The sequence below is a fragment of the Bipolaris victoriae genome (genome assembly GCF_000527765.1).
Source record: "Bipolaris victoriae FI3 unplaced genomic scaffold scaffold_2, whole genome shotgun sequence".
NCBI classification, from domain to species: domain Eukaryota; kingdom Fungi; phylum Ascomycota; class Dothideomycetes; order Pleosporales; family Pleosporaceae; genus Bipolaris; species Bipolaris victoriae.
The window spans coordinates 485361-504278 of NW_014575390.1; the positions used below are offsets into that span (position 1 = coordinate 485361).

The window sequence follows — 18918 nt, forward strand, 5'->3', positions numbered from 1 at the left end:
ATCACCCGGCGGGTGTTGGACTACTTTGAGACGTAGTTGCGAACGTGTTTAATTAATTAGCTGCGGTCCCTGCAGACTCACCAACCACAACCAAAGTAATCGTCCTGGGCCCCGTCGTCCCCCGTCGTCCCGCCCTTCCTTCGCGGCACGGTTTGCACTTCCCCTGGCAATCTTCCACCAACCCGGCGTACCGAACCAGTATGGCTCGCTTCAACTTTTCCTGCGCTCAGCCTTTTGCAAAACGCCACTTGAGGCAAAGAGAAGGACTTGGTTGCAATGTAGGTTTGGCATGGCGCAGGGCGCAGTTCCATGGTTAATCTTACCCGTTCTCCGCTTCGCGAATGCGAATCAACTTTTGGCCCCTCATGCGTTCCATCTGCGCGGGTATATCGAAGGCGGCTTGACAGATGCTTGGCAATCCTGCGAACCCACATGGACCAAGATATCCTGCATATGGGCTGTTCGAACAAATGAATTCTTGAATTGCGATGGACGTCTCTGCATATTGTCGATGGCAAAAAGCAATGAGCAACGGACGCCTTAACAATCGCCTCACCATCATATAATCTACCTCGCACTTCCATAATCTACACTACAATAGTGATATTCAAGTGCCCTACTTCGACCCACAGCCCAAGACCTCGGTATAACACGAGTCATGCACATCCTCTTAGGTGGGTATGGGCTTCACAAGGGCTGCGTCTAGGACATGAATCGGGCTCATCACCAGCTATTTCTAGACACAAAGCCAACACCAATCGCTCATGTACGGCCTTGGGTGCGGATACAGATGGCCGATCCATGTCGATGCATGCACATGCAAGTCAGCCTACGCCCTATAAAGCCCATATTAGACGCGCTGTACGCAGTTCTACACTGAAGTTTTCTTTTTCAGCAGCCAACTCTCTTGTTTCACGCTCCCGTACAAGATGCGTTTCCTTGGTTTCCCTACCGCTGTCCTGGCCTTGGCCAGCGTAGTCGAGTCTGCTGCCCTTCAACGCCGTGATGTTATCCAAGATCTACAGGATCAAGCGATTGCGGCATTGAAGGAGGCGGAGACCAACGGTAGCCTTGAAAGGAGATCGAGTTGCTCTGTCTTCAATGCACCCGTCAGGAGGAATTGGTAAGTTGATGTGTTCTTGTGTCTTGTCAATCAAACTAATAGCCCCCAAGGGACCATTTGAGCAAGAAAGAGCGCAGAGAATACATCAGCGCTGTAAAGTGCTTACAGTCCCTGCCTTCCAAGTCCGACCCATCATTGGTTCCAGGCGCCAAAACGCGATTTGATGACTTTGTCGGACAGCACATCAACCAGACGCGATCCATCCACGGCACTGGAAACTTCTTGACCTGGCATAGGTATTTCACTTTTGCCTATGAGAAGACTTTGAGGCAAGAGTGTGGCTACACTGGCTATCAGCCTTACTGGAACTGGTTCAGTTACCAGGATGACGTTACAAAGTCTCCTGTTTTTGACGGATCCGATACAAGTTTGGGTGGCGATGGCTCCTTTGTCGCGCACAACGGAAGTGTAGGTGGCGGCGGAACCATTTTCCTCCCTTCAGGCAACGGTGGAGGTTGCATCAAGAGCGGGCCATTCAAAAAGTTAGTACTCCAGTGCACACATTGAAAGTTCTCCTGACTGATCGTGTCAGTGTCCAAATCAACCTCGGTCCTGTGAGCCCGGCCATGGCCGGAGAATCCAAGGTCGCACAGCCACTCGCCTTCAACCCTCGCTGCGCAAAGCGAGACATCACGTCGTATGCAGCGAAGACCTGGCTCACCAACGAGAATCTGCTCAACGTCACAATCGGTGCTGCATCAAAGAACATTGGTACTTTCCAGGATGAACTTCAAGGTCGCTTCGGTGATGGTTTCTTGGGCCTGCACGCTTCTGGACACTACACCATGGGTGGAGACGGTGGAGACTTTTACAGCAGTCCCAACGACCCTGTCTTCTATCTGCACCACGCCATGGTGGACCGTGTGTGGTGGATCTGGCAAGCTCTACACCTTGACCAAGCCAACACTATCGCGGGCAATGTCGCTGCATTCCAACCTAACAGTGCAAAGACTACCCTCAAGGACATTGTCCAGATGAACTGGCTGAACATAGAGCCCAAGATGATTGAGGAGCTCCTGGACACGTTGGATGCAGACCCATTCTGCTACATCTACCTATAATGCTTAATGAGAGACAAGAGTGTATATACTTGATATAATGGATTATTGTTAATACCTGAAAGGAGAAACAGTTGTGGGAAGCTTGCAATGCATGCTTATCGACGTCGTGTTTACCTTTGTGTACCAAAGTTGGAGCATCTGTGCTCCGCGGCACGCTGATTGGCTCGATCACGATCTGCCATCGAGTCCAGACCATCGGCTGTACAACCTCTATCGATTTCAATGTCACAATACATTTTTGGAAAAAAACACAATGCAATGACGACTTCTATTTCCATCATCGGTGCAGGCATTGCAGGCTTGACGCTGGGCCGCAGTCTCCTACGACGTGGTATTCCAGCGATCTTATACGAAAAAGCAGCTTTGAAGCCTAGATTCAACTATGGCATCACTTTGCATGCGACAGCTTACAAACCACTTCTCAAACTTCTCGACATTGATGAGGATGCGTTCAAGAGACGGGTAGCTGTCGACGCAGACAACGATGGCTATGGGAAGATTGGCTCAAGTGTAGAGCTTCCAAGTCATGACGGCTTGTACGACACTCATTCTTCTTTCCGCGCCAACAAAAACAAGCTTGAGCAGTTGTTGCGTGAGGGACTCGATATCCGGTGGGAACATTCACTCGAGAGCATAGAACCTGCTTCGAAAGGTACTAAGCTGCAGTTTCAGAATGGGGAGACAAATGCAGCAAACATCGTTATCGCAGCGGATGGCGTGCATTCGAGTACTCGGAAGCTCTTGTTGCCATCTGCACAGCTTAGTGTCATGCCATATACCGTCTTCAATGGGAAGAGGAAACTCGATCGCGAGACATTCGACAAACTGTACGCGCCTGCCATGAGGGAAGCAAATGTCATTGAAGCGAAACACGATGACGTGGTGCTCAACATTAGCGTCAACGAGAAGAAAGCTGAGGAAGTCAGTATCAGCTGGATATACTCACGCGGAGTACGCAGTGGCTCAGATCCACTCCACCAGCCGAACCGATCCAAGGAAGACGCCAAAAAGATTCCCGAGCAACTGTTCGAAGAAGCCCGGACTCTCAATGGTCTCCAGCCCCCTTTCTCAGAAGTTTTCGATGCGCAGAAGATGCGCAGTGACAGGATCCTTCATTGGCTCATGCGAACCCTACTTCCCCCGCTCTCAGACATCCAGAGGCTATCCGAAGACACTGGGGTGTGCTTCATAGGTGAAGCTGTTCATGCGGAACCGATTGTCGGGGGCAACGGCGCCAACGCAGCCATTCTCGATGCGCTCTTGCTCGCGGAGCAGATTGCTAATGGCGATCGGGCGGGCATCTCGAATTGGTACAAGGAAATGTACCCGGTGTGGACGAAAGGAGTGGAGCGGAGCCGAGAGAGTATTGCCAATATGCATCGGCCGGTGAAGTCGGTTTCTGGTAATCTCTAAGGAAGAGGATGCTTGGTGCTCTTGAATATGCAATTCGTTCTCGCATTGTCAGAGAAATAGACAGATAGATACGAAGAGACCCGTGATACAATGCGTATACACAGAAAATCCACTCTGATCTTCCAGCGTGACACCCGTGACTACCACTTGACGTACGTACCCTAGATCACACCCTCATCTCCCCAGCCCCCCTTCTTCATAGCACTCCATACGTACCCCCAAACCCCTGGAACTCCCCTTGCAGCTATAATTCCTTCTTATCGCCCTTGCAGCCCCAACCCCCCTCCTCCCGCAAAACTCCAATACGGTCTAAAAAAGCAAAAAAAGAAGAATACTACAGTAGCGTACCATACTTCCCTCCCTACCCACTCCTACGCCCTTCCAAAGAACCCAAACCCCGGACCCCTCCCCTTCTAACCGCCAAATGCCCCCATGCGGGCACTACTTGCCTTTTACCCACTTTTGTACCACGGCCATGGACAGCCGTCTTAGCGCCAAGCTAAATACCCGCCGCTACAGCCACCAATGTAGTACGCCCACACCCACCCCTTCCGTCCTCGGTACCAATCACCCTTCTTACGGTTTTTTATTTTCTCTTCCGTCGTATGTTTGGGGGGGGGAGGGAGGTAAGGGTGTGCGGGGTATGTGTACGAGGGTGTTGAGTGTGGTAAGGGCGGTGGAGACTAGCGAAGAGAGGATTAGGGCTGGGGAAGGAAAGGTCACGCAATGCTCTTTTTTTTTCTTGTGCTTTGGAGGATGTGGGCGCGTAGGAGTTGGGACTGAATAAGGCTAGGTGCTATGAGAGGGAGGGAGGGCAGGTGGGACTACTAAGAATCTCGTGGCACAATGTCACTTGACGGGCTGAAGGGGGCGTGTTGGATGTTGGGATGTTGGATTACATAAACTTCTACTACTACGTATTTTGCATGCGAGAACGAGAAAGAAAAAAAAAGAGTGTGACTAGTAGGAAATAGCGCAAAAGAGACGAAGACGCCGTACGCTTGGGTTGAGCCACGGCGTAAGCAGCCTGATCTACGCTGTGCCGCAACGTGAGGCTGTACGTAGGTGTAGTACGGCGCGGTGGACCAGTGCAAAGGGAATTACGTACGGCACGGGTGTTGTTTGTGCCGCGGCGGCTGTGTGGAGAACGACGCGGCGAGATAAGGCGACTTCGGCGTAATGTGTGGAGTTGAGAAAGAGGGTGTTGGGCGAATGCAGGGTAGGAGAGTGGTCTCGTGCCATTTTGTCAGAGTGGCCAGAACGAGGCCAGTAGTATGGTTGATGTGGGTTCAGCTAAGGGTCCTTGTGTAACGCATTGACACGTTGACTATGGGTGGAGACTGACGAAAAGGATACGAGAGATCCACGCAGACATGTGAAGAAGAATATTCCAAGGTCACGATGTCAGTAGTCGAAAACCAAGATTGTAAGAGTTAGAGCACTGAATGAGTTGTTTATGCAAACCAAACAATGCATAGTTTCTATAAACGCCGTATTGCCTTGGATAGTGCCTCCCTTGCAAGACTAAAACATTGGTAAAATCCATGCACACTAGAACAGAAGGGGTATCGTGATTAAAAACAAGAAATATGAAGAAGGAGAAAAAAAAAGATACAGTGACGAAGAAAAAGGTTGCACACTTGACCCCATGATCCCAGTCCTTGGAAAGATAGTTGTAGCCGCGCGCGACCACCCTATGCATAGACAAAAGGTCATGGGGAGCACAGAAAGTTTGGTGTTGTCGTAACGTTGTCGAAACGAGCGTCGTAAGCCCAGCGCTTACTGCTTTGGACCATAGACCCAGTCTGACAGGCGTTAGTGGCCGAATGCAATGTGGAGACATGTGTTATTCTCTATGGACTTACATTGTGCAGCGTACTTGACTTCCCATGTAGGTGGCATGCCCTGGCATGTTGCAGGCTTGTTGCCACCAGCAGTCTCCACACGATAGACAGTGGTGATGCCTCCTTGGGCGATACCCGCCTTGTGCTGCAGGTAGAGCCACTGAACAGCAGGAAGACCGTTCTTTCCTGTGCATGCAGTCTTCGGTGCATCGACGGCGCCGAGTTTTGCGACCTGGCACAGAGGGTATGGGGCACTGAGCTGGTCAAAGGCGAATGTTGGGGTGTTTGTTCCGGCAACATCGGCAAAGAAGTGGTGTCCAGCAACATTTTGAAAGCCTTGAGCCTGAAGACTCATGTCGACTAGTTGGGGGGCCCATTCGGCCATGGAGAGGGCAAGGGGGGAGATGGTTGCAATCTTCCACTTGGCATCTCGGTCGTTGTTGAGTTTCGTTCCGATATCGTACAAGGTAGCTGGTGAAGGCAAACATTAGGACTGCTTCTGTATGCAATTGAAAAAAAAAGACTTACCAACAGCGCCAGTAGTACCAGGAACTGCGCTTGCGTTTGCACAGGTATAGTTTTGTGTACCGATTCCAAGTACAACATACTTGAGTGCCATGCCATCCGGGCTTGTAAGGTCACTTTGAGGGAAGAGTTTGGCAAGATTATCGAGGTTCTTCGCGGGAGTGTAATTGTGTGGCTTTCCAGGAGCTGGGGGAAGAGCAGCTGCATAAGCAGAAGTGGCACAGAAGAATGCTGCTGTGATTGTGGAGAAGAGCATATTGACGAATGTTCGCACAAGTTGATGTTGGGAGAGTTGTTGATAATGCAATGTCTGAGTAGAACCAAAAGAGCCTGTCCCTTATTCTTTGCCAATGTCGAGGTGTTTGGAGAAGTACTTGTTGTATCACGACTTTCTGGCGCTGGCGGTTGGATACACTTATACCTTCTACACTGAACTTTGTCCTGGGCCGTTCGCCAGGCGGCCTACATGGGTGTGCATGCGCTGCCATGTGTATGTACGTCAACACAGACCACCATCCTGGCCAGATCTTTAATATCAATCCTTGAAGCGACATGCACACCAAAGGCTGGTGAGACCTGGACGTGGCTCTAGCGCGTCAGGGTGGCCGTTCTTGTGCATAACACTTTGCCGCTCCTGGCAAGCTGGGTAAAAGGCTTGTACCTCGTATAAGCGCTGATACGTGCAAACTCAAGCCCCAATCCAGGAATGTGGAGAGCGCTACGATGGGCATCTGTATTTCTGCTGAGCCGCGTTCCCGTGGCGCTGTCTCTTTTGGTGCTGAGCCTCTATTTTGCGCATGTGGGCGCGGACAGATGTTGGCATCTTGGACAGCAGCTCCATAGCCAAGGCAGAAACCAACAACATGGCGAGGATTCAGCGTAGGGAGGTGGCATGGCTGTCTCACTCTTTCAATAGTTCTCAAAGGAATTTACAGTTTCAGTGTCGGACCTTCCACACAAAGGTCAAACGCCGGCACAGATTCGGTAATTCCACAGCTTGGAGGTTGGGTTCGCGCTGGTGTGCCCGAACGGGAGGCTGGCTGGAGGTCTGGGCACTTTGGCTTTCACCTGCTGTCCGTGCGCTGCAGGCGCCTTGCATACATCTGGCCGATAAAAAGACCTAATGTGGCCCAACAATGGCAGCAAATGACCCGATAGCGGTATGCACGCTCTATCGAAAGCCCCGCTTCAAGCCGTAATGTGGGCTAATTAATTGGGTCTATATCAGAGGCCAACGGAAGATACGGCAGTCATAAGCTCCATGTCAGACCGTTGCAACGTGGGAAGATAGCTGCCTCGTTGCCTGAGGATTACGGCATGGGTCGCGTTGGTGTCTCATCGATGACGACTCTATCAAAACACATTCTTTTTGCACAGCTTCGGTTAGGCGCGTCTAGCCTGACGCTCGCTGTGTAAGAGGTTGAGCATATTCTCTCCCGCTGACTCCAGGTTTTTTTTGTTTCTGGCCCAGTTTTCTATATCAGTACGAGCAGGGGGTTCGCCTTGCCTAGTCATGGATACCGGCAAACATGCTTGGTGAAACCTCTATAGGGAAGCTGTATAAGCGGAAGTCTGCTGGGCAAAGTCGTGCTCCGGACTTCAAGATGCGAATATTCACAAGCCGCAAAATGCGCTCCTATCGTCTGACAACCGATGGGAGTCATTCCTGGTAGGTATGCGATACGAGAGGGGCAATGTTGGCGTGTTAGTGTGCTGCATGGCGGCCAAAGGAGTGATATTAGCCTGCTTTCTTTTTCGCTGCGCTGCGCAGTCAGCTTGCACCTGTGGAGCACAGCAAGCTAGCGGGTGCGCCCGCGGTACATCATGGGACGACGTCGGGGAGACGATGAACAAAATCATCCCGACGTTTCGTCAGGACGCGCAAGGCAAAAACCGTGCGAAGGATCAGCGTACTCGAACGACTGTTTGTAAATCCATGGAGTTCGCATGGTGAATTGTGTCAGAACACGAAGCGAACTGTTTCAGCGATCCCACACTACTCCGCGACGCTCCCCCAGCCTAACGAACGCCTGCAGGAGGCAGCCTTGATATTGTTGGCATCGCTCTTGGTAACGGTCCGTTTTGTTTTGATCCGCATTTTGGCGTGCTTCTCAAACAGCTTGACGGGTAGTTTCCATGTAAGCTGTATAGTGACATCTAAGACTGTGACATCTGTCGTGACAGCAGATGCACCCCGTTCTGCCTGTAATCTATCGCGTGCTTCTGTTTCTCGGACCAGCCGAAGTCGGTACGGTGAATATTAAAGCCGTATCCAATTCAGGCGACCATGGGCAGTTGTACCATCTCCTTGGATCGCTTATCGCGGCTGTTAAGTTTCGAATTTCTCACCCCTCTTACATGGCGTCGTGATACCTAACCCTTTTATTTCGAATATGTGTAGGAGCGAGCAAGATACGGCGAGAATGTGGATGGCAATCCCAAGGAAATCATGACTTTTGAACTCCAGACAGGGAATCGTTAAAAGTGGGGCAATTTCTCGCCACCACTCTTTCGCCTGGCTTGACAGCTGTGCAGTACTGTACTTACTCCAACACCAAGGCACAATCAACCAGACCAGAACGAGGAGCCAGCCAAGGTATCATCATGGCAAGTGCAGATGACCACGAAACTTCAGGTTTTTGGCGACTGCTGGTGCCATTGACTAGCTTGCATCCAATAGTTGCAGGTATATGGCTTATCACCGTGGTAAGAACGTTTCCATCAACACCCTGCCGAAGCTCATGTTTCGATCAAGCCTATATTCGCATACGCCTTCTATAACGTGTTCCTGCATCCTCTCCGAGGTTACCCCGGGCCACTACTATGGCGCTGTTTCCGCTTCCCGTACGTTGTCTCCACCCAACGCGGGCAGATCCACAGGCGTTACAATGAGTTTCATGCCAAGTATGGGCCCATCGTACGCATAGCACCAAACGAGCTGTCTTACGCCGATGGTCGGGCCTTCAGAGACATCTATGTCAACAGGTCCGGACATCAGCCCTTTGAAAAGACGCGAACCTTCTTCAAGAAGATGTCGCCCGAGGAGCCAACTACAATTATGGATTGGCATGAAGATACTCACGCACGGTATCGACGTGCTTTTGCCAACGCTTTCTCAGAAAAGAGTCTCAAGAGTCAGGCTCCCGTTATAGAGCAGCATGTTGACGGCTTCATGGCACAACTGAAGAAACGTAACACTGTAGATCTCACCGACTGGTTCAATTTTCTCACTTTTGATCTGGCTGGGGATTTTTCTTATGGCGAGTCCTTTGGCTGTGTTGACAACGGGAAGGCCCATCCGTGGGTTGAGATTGCACAGGATTTTGGCAGGGGACTTTCTATGATCGCAGCAGTCAATCTTTACCCCCCTGTTGACAAGATCTTGCGATACATAATCCCAAAACGGATTCTGCAGCGGAGTGTAGACCATCGCCAGATGAGTTTTGCACAGGCCAAAAAACGGATAGCACAAGATGTAGAGCGGCCGGACTGGGTAACACCAACGAAAAAGTACACTGATCAGAAAGACCACTTTACCGACCAGGAATGGGGCATGAACCTGTTGGTGATAGCTTTTGCTGGAAGCGAAACGACGGCCAGTGCATTGACCGCCATCACGAGAATGCTGGTTCAACACCGAGGTGTTCTCCATCGTTTGACACGTGAGATTCGAGAACAGTTTCAAAACGAGAGTGATATTACTGTCGCAACAACAAGCGACCTGCCGTTCCTCAACGCGGTAATACACGAAGGCATGCGTCTCGGCCCACCCGTTGTCATCGGATTACCCCGAGTCGTGCCAGAAGGTGGAGACCTGGTGTGTGATCGCTGGGTTCCCGGCGGAGTAAGATGCATTTTGTTCATGTCAAATGTTTCACAGCTGACACAATATGTTCTAGACCTATGTCGTTTTCAACCAATTCTCCGCATTTCGCCAGTCGTACAATTTTTCCAACCCCAACTCATTTATTCCAGAGCGTTTTCTCACTCTCAACAAAAACGACGACATGACAGTATTCCAGCCCTTCCAGGTGGGCAGACATATGTGCATAGGCATGAAAGTTGCCTATCAGGAGTTGCGGCTCATACTTTCAAGGCTTTTGTGGAGTTTTAACTTGGCACTGAAGGATCCAAAAGATGTATTTGACTGGGGCGAGCAAAGTACCTATATTCTTTGGGTAAGTGTGTCGTTTTGGATTCTTGATGAAGTGATTGCTAAAGCCTGAGTAGGAAAAGAAACCGCTGGAAGTTGTACTGAGCCACGTGAACAAGTGAACTATGAAGTTGTGATACTTCGCTCAACGTTCAGTTCAAGCGCACGGGTGTGGAGATGAGACTAGGCAAGAATGTAGTAATTGGATATTGCAAACTCAGCTTGTCGTGAGGTGGTAGTTATTGCGTTTTCTCCCATGACCGCAATTTTGTCTTTCTATCACTTATTCTTTCAGGTATTTGCTCCAAAGAAAAGTTAAGAATCATGGTACAAAGTGCGCAGAATCAGACTGCAGTCTCAATCACGTGATTCTTTACTGCCAGCACATGATGATTGAAACAGTCGTAGTCGTCGAGATGACCATGTTTGGCTTGAGGCCAGCACGCATGGATTGATCATCCAAATCTATGCTAATTTTGGACTTGTCTCGGTCAAGCACGCCATATTTAGGCGTGCGTCTACAATGCGATAGCGTATATGTCGCGCTTGCTTCTGGCGGACTCGATGATCGGCATCCCACATCAACACCTGCACCAACGTTGATGTAGCACCATTGCAGGAGAAAAATCATGGCCATAGTGAATCTCACGAAGCAGTCTTGCGAGCCTGGATAGCGCTTTGGTAGGCTTCCAAGTCAACATTGCCAGCATTCCAGATAAGGACGGCCTGAACCGAGACTGCCTTGCGCTTTGTCTGCTGCACATAGCCGATGACGTTGAGCCAGGTGCCAACATCCACGTCGGTATTTTTGGCGCATTCCAGCACATGTTCAATATCTAGGTAGGCAATAACAGGGTCGGCAAGGACGGGATAGTTGTGTTTGAGGCGTAAGGTTGCCGTCTTCACAGTGTACTCATCGATACTGCATCAGTGTCAGCTGCTGCGTGTGTTAGTCTCACGGGCGCAATGTACCAGCCCAGGAAGCGGACTTTTGTCCCCCGCGCGCATTTTGGGAGGTCGCTGAGCAGCACAAGGCTCGAGGCAGGCGGAGCAGAAGACATGGTGGTTGAAGGCACAGAAGGCGGTGGAAACTAAGGCCGGGGTCTGTTGTGCACGTGCCAAGGTTAGTGCGAGCGACATCATACCCTCGTGCATCCAGGCCCGATTCATGACCAGCCAGGCAGCCCTCAAACACTTCACCACCGCACCACCAACACAACAAACACGCACGAATCTTCTTCTCTCAACGACTCCTCCGATAATTTCTTCATATTCCACACAGTACGTCCAAGCCGCGCATCGCCCCGCAGCCCCGCCATCCCACTCTTCGATAGGCACCCGAAGCGCCTATCTGAGCCCACGAGCGCAGCGTGCGATAAGTCCAGAGCTGATCGAGACATCTAGAGCTACGAAATTATGAGCGGCTGGGGTCTGGGCTGGTTCGGCGGCGGCCAGGCGAAGAAGGAGGCCCCCAAGAAGGCAATCCTTCAGCTTCGCGGCCAGCTCGAGATGCTGAACAAGAGAGAGAAGCATCTCCAAAACCAAATGGACGAGCAGGATGCCTTGGCGCGAAAGTACGTCTCTACCAACAAGCAAGGTACGTGCATTCCGGGCCCGTTGCTCCCCCAGATAACGTCGCTGACAGTCACCACAGCTGCCAAATCCGCATTACGGCGAAAGAAGCAGTTTGAGCATTCGCTCGAGCAGACAAGCTCCCAGATCATGACTCTTGAGCAGCAGATTTACTCCATCGAGTCGGCGAATATCAACAAGGAGACGCTGGATGCCATGAAGAATGCTGGTGCCGCCATGAAGCAGATACATGCTGGCCTAACTATTGACAAGGTCGACGACGTCATGTACGTCATACCCAAAATCGCTCATTCTCAACAACAGTCACTAATTGCATATCTAGGGAAGGCTTGCGCGAACAACACGCTATTGGCGAAGAGATAAGCGAAGCAATTACCTCGAGCATTGCAAACAATGGTATCGACGAAGACGAGCTAGATGAGGAACTGGCAGAACTACAACAAGAGAAGTTGGACGAGCAAATGCTCAATACTGGCAGTGTCCCCATTCACGACGCGCCCTCGAGCCAAAAGTTGCCACAGGCTCCCAGCACGAATCCCAAGGCACCACAGCGAGTCGAGGAAGACGACGAGGAAGAGGAGCTGCGGAAACTGCAAGCAGAGATGGCCATGTAAAGCAGACATGGTCCACCAGACATGGACATTGCCCGTGGGCGGTGATTGTCTTTAGGCGTATGGCGATATGGTCAGAAGCCCAGGTTATAGGCTTCAACTTTTTTTTCTTCTCTAACCTTGATTCCTCACCATTTTCCTTTTGTGTCACTTGGGGCATTTAGTTGTTTCTTTGGATCTTCGTATCGAATGCACCCAGACGTTTGTGTTTGGAGGCTGCACGTAATGAAGAATGGCAGGGAAATGGAGAATATTAATACCTTGCAATCTCCAACGAATCTCAGTGCGCTCTTTTTTCTTTGGCGACTTGTCCCCTTGGCTCATCTGACCCCCCTTTTTTTTGTCTAGTAGCCAATTACCACTCAACTCTTCTTTTGCCGGAAATAAGTGGCGCGGTACTCACCGATTCGACAAATTCCCAGAAAAGGGATGCTTCACAAGAAGGTGAGTTTCTGGAACAAAGGAGGACCTAAAAGCAGGTAAATAGCCAGTTTGCACATGTACACACGCAGACGGTAGTGAAAGGAGTAAGTGTAAAAGACAGGCTTTTTTGATCATTCATACATGCAGTAGTAGCCATAATAGCACATGGTGCTCCGATTTTTTTTCTTCTCTTCTCCATTCCAAATTTCACTTTTGAAAGCTTTACCATGGAGGTAAGCCAGAAAACACCCATCTACGCCCCATCACCAAAGAGAAAACTCCTGTTTGACCCCCTTCCAACAAAGCTACGCTATTTGATGGGTATCGAGTACAGTAGTTTCGCTTCCTCACGTGCTAAACACCGATAAGAAGTAGTCCGATAGGTTCAAAAAAAAGCATAGTGGTCTCTTTTTCCAACTTTTCAAAGGGTCAACCAAACACGGCGCGATTGCGCAAAAGAGTAGAGTTCAGTCGGCCAAAGGATGAAGGAGAAAAGAATATACATGCCATCGCTCAATAGCTAAAACATTACAAGAAAACAAAACTCCTACTCCGTCTTTGCAGCCTCTTCGCTCGGCTCGGCCTTGGTGCTCTCTTCTGGTCGGGCCGTGCTATCTGCAGTCGACTCGGCCAATGGATGCCGCAACGGGGTGCCGTTCGGGACTGCTGGTGAACCGGGAACAGGAGTGATTGGCTCGACGCTTGGTCGGTGTGAAGGAACTGCGGGAGGTGCTGGGGTTGCAGTCGAGGGTGGCGCCGAGGCAGGCGGTGCTGGCGATGCGCCAGTCATATTTGGCGTAAACTTTTGAGGCTCGCTGTTTTCACGCGGAAGTGCTGGCGACGCTGACTTGGTTCCCGAAGGAGCCTGTTCAGCTGGCTTTTGTTGCTGTTGCTGCTGCTGGTGTTGAGTCAACGTATTGGCTGCGGCATCTGCTGCGATTGCTGCTGCGGTGCCAGCGGCAGTAGCTGGTACAGTGACTGGCGTGTTCTCCGGTTTGACAGCAACATTTCTCTTGACATGCTTGTTGATACTCTCCACACCGCAAATGGACTCGAGCAACTTTCTTTCAGGTTCTGTCAATGATGCTTCGGGCACGGTCCTGTCTACGCACGCCCGGATAGCATTGTCTACCTTCTTTTGCTCGTCAGGCCCTGGCCTCTTCTCCAAGTACACGAGACGATACGCTTCGAGCTGGCGAATGAGGTCTGGATGTACACCAATGGGGTACCGACCGGAGGGATGTGGAGCTGAGCCTTCGTTTGATGAACCTTGATGTGCGGGACCTTGGTTCGGCGGTGGACCGTAAGGTGAGGCATTACGTTGAGCGGGTGATGCGGTAGGCGCATTGGCTTGTTGACCGGCTGCGGGGTACGGTGCATACGGACGAGGTGGTGCAGGACCATATGGACTGGCGCCAGTGGTAGCGTATGGTCCACCATAAGGGCTTGGTGCCGAGGGCCCACTATATGGTGATTGCTGTGGTGCGGCCGTGGGGAATAGGACACCATACTGCCCGCTTGACCCAGCTGCTGAGTTGGCGGCTGGTGTCTGCGCATTGGGTGGCGGGTAGGGCCGTGGAGGGTTTGCAGCTGGTGGGCTGGCGGCTGTGTTGCCACCAGCCCAAGGGGATGCATAGGGTGAAGGGTGGGGAGCATTTTGTGGCCCGTTGGAAGCAGCAGCATTACCTTCACCGCGAGCCATACTAGGAGGAAGACGAGGCTGCGCAAGGCTCGGGGGTAGTCTTGGAGGGGCTTGCGGCATAGCATGGGGCATGCCGGGATGATATGGATATCCAGGCTGGGGATAGGGCTGGTACCCATTGGGAGGCGGCTGATAGTATTGTGGTCGTGGTGCATGATTGAGTGGAGGACTAGCCTGTCTCTTCCTACGCTCCTTCTCGATCGAGACTTCGGGATTGATTCGCCAGAGGTATCCTTTGCCTTCTTTGTCGCCCTTCATGAAAGCATCGTGCTGGCCTAGGTTGTGACGCACGCTAGATTGCCAGCCGCTCGTAGTCGTCTTGAATTTGTACCAAGGATACTTGCGCTCAATGTAGGTGTAGATGGACTGCAGATTCATCTGACCAGTAGGGGAGGATGAGATGGCTTCGTGAATAAGAACCACATAGTTGGCAGTAGGACGTTGTAGCTGCTCTTCTGTGTAATCTTCGATACGCATCTCTGGGGAAGGGGTCCGTGGTGGTCTCATTGGCTTGGCTTGTTTCTGGAGACCAGACAAAGTACCATCACCATGCTCAGTAGACTCCACAACACCATCGTCTTCTCCGTCACCCGCATTCGACTCTTTACGCTTGGGTGCCTTTGGCTTAATTGTCGGTATGGGTATATCGGCAGGATCAATGCCAGCTGCCCTCGCTCTCTCAATGTCCTTGGCCTGCTTGATGAGCTGCGATCGCTGACGCTTCGACATGATGCCATCTTTGGGCGGCCTGCCAGGACCTTTGCGCTTTTCAACCACGTGACCGATAAGGTTTCGGGGCAAGTTGTGCTGAATGGCCATTTCTTCTGTGATGAGGCCATCTATGTCACCAGCTTCCAGTTCGCCTTCGTGTGGTTTGCGCAACAAAGGCGGGCTGTCGTTTGGCGGAGGCTTACTTGGATGCTCAGTCTTGGTGACCACAGGGATGTCCTTGACAGACTCTTCGGCAGGTGCCTCGTCCTTGACAGTTGTCTTTGCAGGAGTCTTGGCTGGCGCCTTGCCCTTCTCCTTTGGCTCCTTTGGCTCCTTGGGTTCCTTTGGCTCTTTAGTCTCCTTGGACGGAATCGACTCCTTGTCCTTCGTATCCTTCTGCTCCCTTGATTCCTTGCGCTCTTTCTGCGCTTTGGGTTCCTTGGCAGACTCACGAGCAGATTCTTTCGTCTTGCCTGAATCCTTGACTTTGATCTTGACCTTCTTTGCTGGAGGCTCTTCGGGAGTGAGTTCACGGTGCTGGGGTTTCCTCTTGTGTGCCTTTTTGCTGTCTTTTGAGGTGGATGCTGGAGGTAGGTTCTTGATCTTGAGTTTGAGATTAGTCTTCTGGCGAGGCTTTGGTAGTGGCTCTTCGTAATCGTCCATTTCCTCGTCGGCCAATCCATCGTCATCGTCACTATCGCTCACAGGGTGGTGGTAATAGACATGACGCGGGTTGACACTCTGTTGGTCTTCGCTCTCAGAACTGATGTGTTCGTCGCTTTCCAGCTGGCCATTGCCGTTCTCAAAGGAAAAGCTCATAGGACGTGAGCCAGATTCTTGGCGATGTCGCTGCTGCTCGGTAAGCGCGACGTCGGGTAGATAGAAATGGATGTTGACGGCGCCTATGAGCAGGTGATCGCCGTGATCCAGGGGAACAGTTTCGCCCTTTGGATAGAAGTCGCCCTCATGATGCAGGCCGTTGTTGCCCAAGACGTGTATGCAAAAGTGGCCGGCATCAAAGTCGAAGAAAATCTTGGCATGCTCACGCGATATACCCTTCGGTCCCAGAGAGCCGGTCTTGGCCATGATTTGCTGGGGATGTATGGGCACGAAGGGACAATCGTTGGGATCCTCGGGTACGTGGCCGTCAAACTGGGCAGGTACCTCAGGAAAAGTCTGCATGAGCATATTCTGAGGCGCGCGCTCGGCGGGGTTCTCTTCAGCAGGTTCGCCAGCTGGATGGGAGTTTGAACTGAGAGAGTGGGAGGCATTGCTCTGGCGGCGCTGCTGAAACTCCATTGGCATGGACTCGATGGGTACGTTGACGATGCCACCTTTTTCGGAGATGACGCTGCGAGCACCGCGACGGTCGCGCTTCTTCTTCTTGCGATCCTTTTTCCCGTTGAGGTACTCCTCTGCGGCTTTGGTATGGCCTTTGGCATGCAGCGCCTCGGCCTTGATGAGGCGCTTCATGTCACGGTGAGCGAGGTGGATGTTGCGCCCGAGCGTGATCTGGTAGGTGTGCATGTAGTAGGAGCCGTCATCGAAGCGCAGGCGCGCAAAAGCCGTGAGGCGCTCATTTGTGGTTGGGGGCATGAAGGGGTCCATGGCAGGGAAGGCAGAGGCTGAGGCGCCGACATCCATGGGCAGCGGGGCAGCTATGGCGGTCGTTGCAGCCATGCCGCCGTTCATGTCGCCATTCATATCGGCAGACTGGGCGAGGTTGATGGGGTCGGCGAGAGGGGAGATTTGGGGATGGCTGGGGGTATTGGCCGTGTTCATGTTGTCGATGGTGTCCATGGGGCCGGGGTTGGCAGGCGCATCCTCTGCGCTGGGGGCTGGCAGGGCTGGCGGCGCATCGGCGGTGGTGGTAGTGGTGGTGGAAGCCATCTCGGGAGCGCGCTGGTGGTGGATGGATGGGTGGCCGGGGGCGGGGGAGTCATCTTGGGCGACGACATGGTGGAGCTGCTCGCTAGACGGGGCTACGGCCATGCTGCTGCCGCCATGTTCGGAGGGAGCTGGGCGGTGGTTGGGTGTTGTGGCTATCGTGGTGGCTATCGGGCGGTGGTGCTGGTCGTGGGTGAGGGCGAGAGCGAGGTGAGGTTTTGGGCCGGGGGTCGTGGATGGCGCCCTCTGCACACGGACGCGGTTTAGCGGCGCGCTTGTTTTTTCTCGTGATCGAGCAGGCCGTGGGCGGATATCGCGCAACACGTATACAAGAGAGACAGCAGGCAAAAAGGCCGGAGTCGAGCTGTCGCAAACAAGCTGGTATTGTCGGAGAGAGAGGCTTGCGCCGGGTCTAATCTTGCTGCACGTGCCATGGCCGCAGAACCATCGTACTTTCTTAGTATAGCAGGGCTATTGCTCCTTCCATACTAGTCGGGCCCGCCTCGTCCAGCCAGTCGCCCACAATTACCATCACCATTATCATCATCATCAATCGCATCAAATCGCTGCACACCACTGTACTACATTACACTACACTACTCTACTCTACTCTAATCTACACTACACTACTCTACTCTAATCTACACTACTCTACACCCCATATCGCTGCACCACACGATACGACACTACACGGCAAAGCACCTCCATGGCTCCCAAAAAGAAAACCCCGCCCGCCGCATCCACCAAGTCCGCCCCATCACCCCAGCCCGCACACACCCTGCCCAATTGGCCTGCCTTCACTCCTCTTGTACCAGAAGCAGACCTAGCGCTGCAACAAGTCCTCCCCAATCAAATCATTACTATTCCCAACTTCTGGCCAGCGGCGCTATGCAAGACCTATGTATCCTTTTTATCTTCACTGCCGCTGACTACCACTCCTGGAAAACCCAAAAAAGGCGATGCAGTGCGAGTCAATGATCGCTTCCAGATTGACGACCCTGCCTTTGCTGAACGGCTGTGGAGTCAGACGGCATTGAAGAATCTTGTCACGGGCGCGTTGGGCTTGGATGAGAAGCAGCGGCACAGTCTGTGGGGCGGCGACGTCGTTGGTCTCAATCCCAACATCCGCATCTACCGCTACACCAAAGGCCAGTTCTTTGACCAGCATTGTACGTCGCTGCCGTCTCCTCGCTTGCCAACCAGCCCTACCTAGTCACAACGCCAGTTACTGCATGCCACTGACTCGCCCAGATGATGATTCAAACAATGTCACCATTCCTGGCTCACCACCAGTCCAGGCACGAACCACTTGGACCTTGCTGCTTTACCTCACCTCTCCTGCAACCGGATGCATCGGTGGAGAAACTGTCTTTTACCCAGACCCACCCAAGTCCAAGTCCAAGACCAGAGGCCCTCCACCCGAGCCGCTGCAAGTGGACCTCCAAGTCGGCCTTGCCCTTTTGCACCGCCATGGCCCAGATTGTATGCTGCACGAGGGGCGCCAAGTCGTCGACGGCGAGAAATGGGTAATCAGAAGCGACCTATGCGTCAAACGCTGATGAGTCCGGTTCCTCCAACCAAGTTTTGGTTCAGAGCCGATTGCCCTATTCAACAAGCCCTCTCTCTTGCGGTCTGGTTCCTGTTAAAAAATCGCAACACCAACCCCGGAACGCCCAGGTGCAAGTGAAATTGCGCTTGTTGTCGAAATGCATCACCATGTTGCATACTCATCATGTGCTTGCCAGACACCGATGGCATCTCACAGTCACCTCGACGTTGTGTAAGCTGGTTAATACATCGAACTCGTTAAATCACCAAAGTACGGCAAGGCCCCAGACATATTTTCCATTGGTGACTTTAACACTCATCATA

At 52.1% G+C, this 18918-nt stretch overlaps 8 protein-coding genes across 8 annotated transcripts; 5 read left to right on the forward strand and 3 right to left on the reverse strand.

Annotated features, from left to right (window-relative positions):
- Positions 1-929: 929 nt before the first annotated feature.
- Positions 930-3597, forward strand: COCVIDRAFT_33088 (hypothetical protein; the record flags this gene model as incomplete). The annotated part of the gene is made up of 4 exons (XM_014706724.1): positions 930-1123; positions 1174-1605; positions 1656-2147; positions 2376-3597. 4 exons carry the CDS (start codon positions 930-932, stop codon positions 3595-3597), a joined length of 2340 nt encoding a protein of 779 aa, XP_014562210.1.
- A 1779-nt stretch (positions 3598-5376) lies between these two features.
- Positions 5377-6222, reverse strand: COCVIDRAFT_84832 (hypothetical protein; the record flags this gene model as incomplete). The annotated part of the gene is made up of 3 exons (XM_014706725.1): positions 5377-5402; positions 5463-5912; positions 5970-6222. The coding sequence occupies 3 exons, from the start codon at positions 6220-6222 to the stop codon at positions 5377-5379; spliced, it is 729 nt and encodes a 242-aa protein (XP_014562211.1).
- Positions 6223-6829: 607 nt separating this feature from the next.
- COCVIDRAFT_84812 (hypothetical protein) lies at positions 6830-7090 on the forward strand (the record flags this gene model as incomplete). Its single annotated transcript, XM_014706726.1, has 1 exon — positions 6830-7090. One exon carries the CDS (start codon positions 6830-6832, stop codon positions 7088-7090), a length of 261 nt encoding a protein of 86 aa, XP_014562212.1.
- Positions 7091-8570: 1480 nt separating this feature from the next.
- COCVIDRAFT_22072 (hypothetical protein) lies at positions 8571-10241 on the forward strand (the record flags this gene model as incomplete). Its single annotated transcript, XM_014706594.1, has 4 exons — positions 8571-8672; positions 8722-9810; positions 9866-10144; positions 10197-10241. 4 exons carry the CDS (start codon positions 8571-8573, stop codon positions 10239-10241), a joined length of 1515 nt encoding a protein of 504 aa, XP_014562080.1.
- Positions 10242-10764: 523 nt separating this feature from the next.
- On the reverse strand, positions 10765-11180 carry COCVIDRAFT_22073 (hypothetical protein; the record flags this gene model as incomplete). Its single annotated transcript, XM_014706595.1, has 2 exons — positions 10765-11041; positions 11092-11180. 2 exons carry the CDS (start codon positions 11178-11180, stop codon positions 10765-10767), a joined length of 366 nt encoding a protein of 121 aa, XP_014562081.1.
- A 355-nt stretch (positions 11181-11535) lies between these two features.
- COCVIDRAFT_11519 (hypothetical protein) lies at positions 11536-12326 on the forward strand (the record flags this gene model as incomplete). The annotated part of the gene is made up of 3 exons (XM_014706554.1): positions 11536-11716; positions 11774-11978; positions 12035-12326. The coding sequence occupies 3 exons, from the start codon at positions 11536-11538 to the stop codon at positions 12324-12326; spliced, it is 678 nt and encodes a 225-aa protein (XP_014562040.1).
- A 967-nt stretch (positions 12327-13293) lies between these two features.
- On the reverse strand, positions 13294-17151 carry COCVIDRAFT_84946 (hypothetical protein; the record flags this gene model as incomplete). Its single annotated transcript, XM_014706727.1, has 2 exons — positions 13294-15644; positions 15693-17151. The coding sequence occupies 2 exons, from the start codon at positions 17149-17151 to the stop codon at positions 13294-13296; spliced, it is 3810 nt and encodes a 1269-aa protein (XP_014562213.1).
- Positions 17152-17752: 601 nt separating this feature from the next.
- COCVIDRAFT_84727 (hypothetical protein) lies at positions 17753-18605 on the forward strand (the record flags this gene model as incomplete). Its single annotated transcript, XM_014706728.1, has 2 exons — positions 17753-18215; positions 18298-18605. 2 exons carry the CDS (start codon positions 17753-17755, stop codon positions 18603-18605), a joined length of 771 nt encoding a protein of 256 aa, XP_014562214.1.
- Positions 18606-18918: the final 313 nt, after the last annotated feature.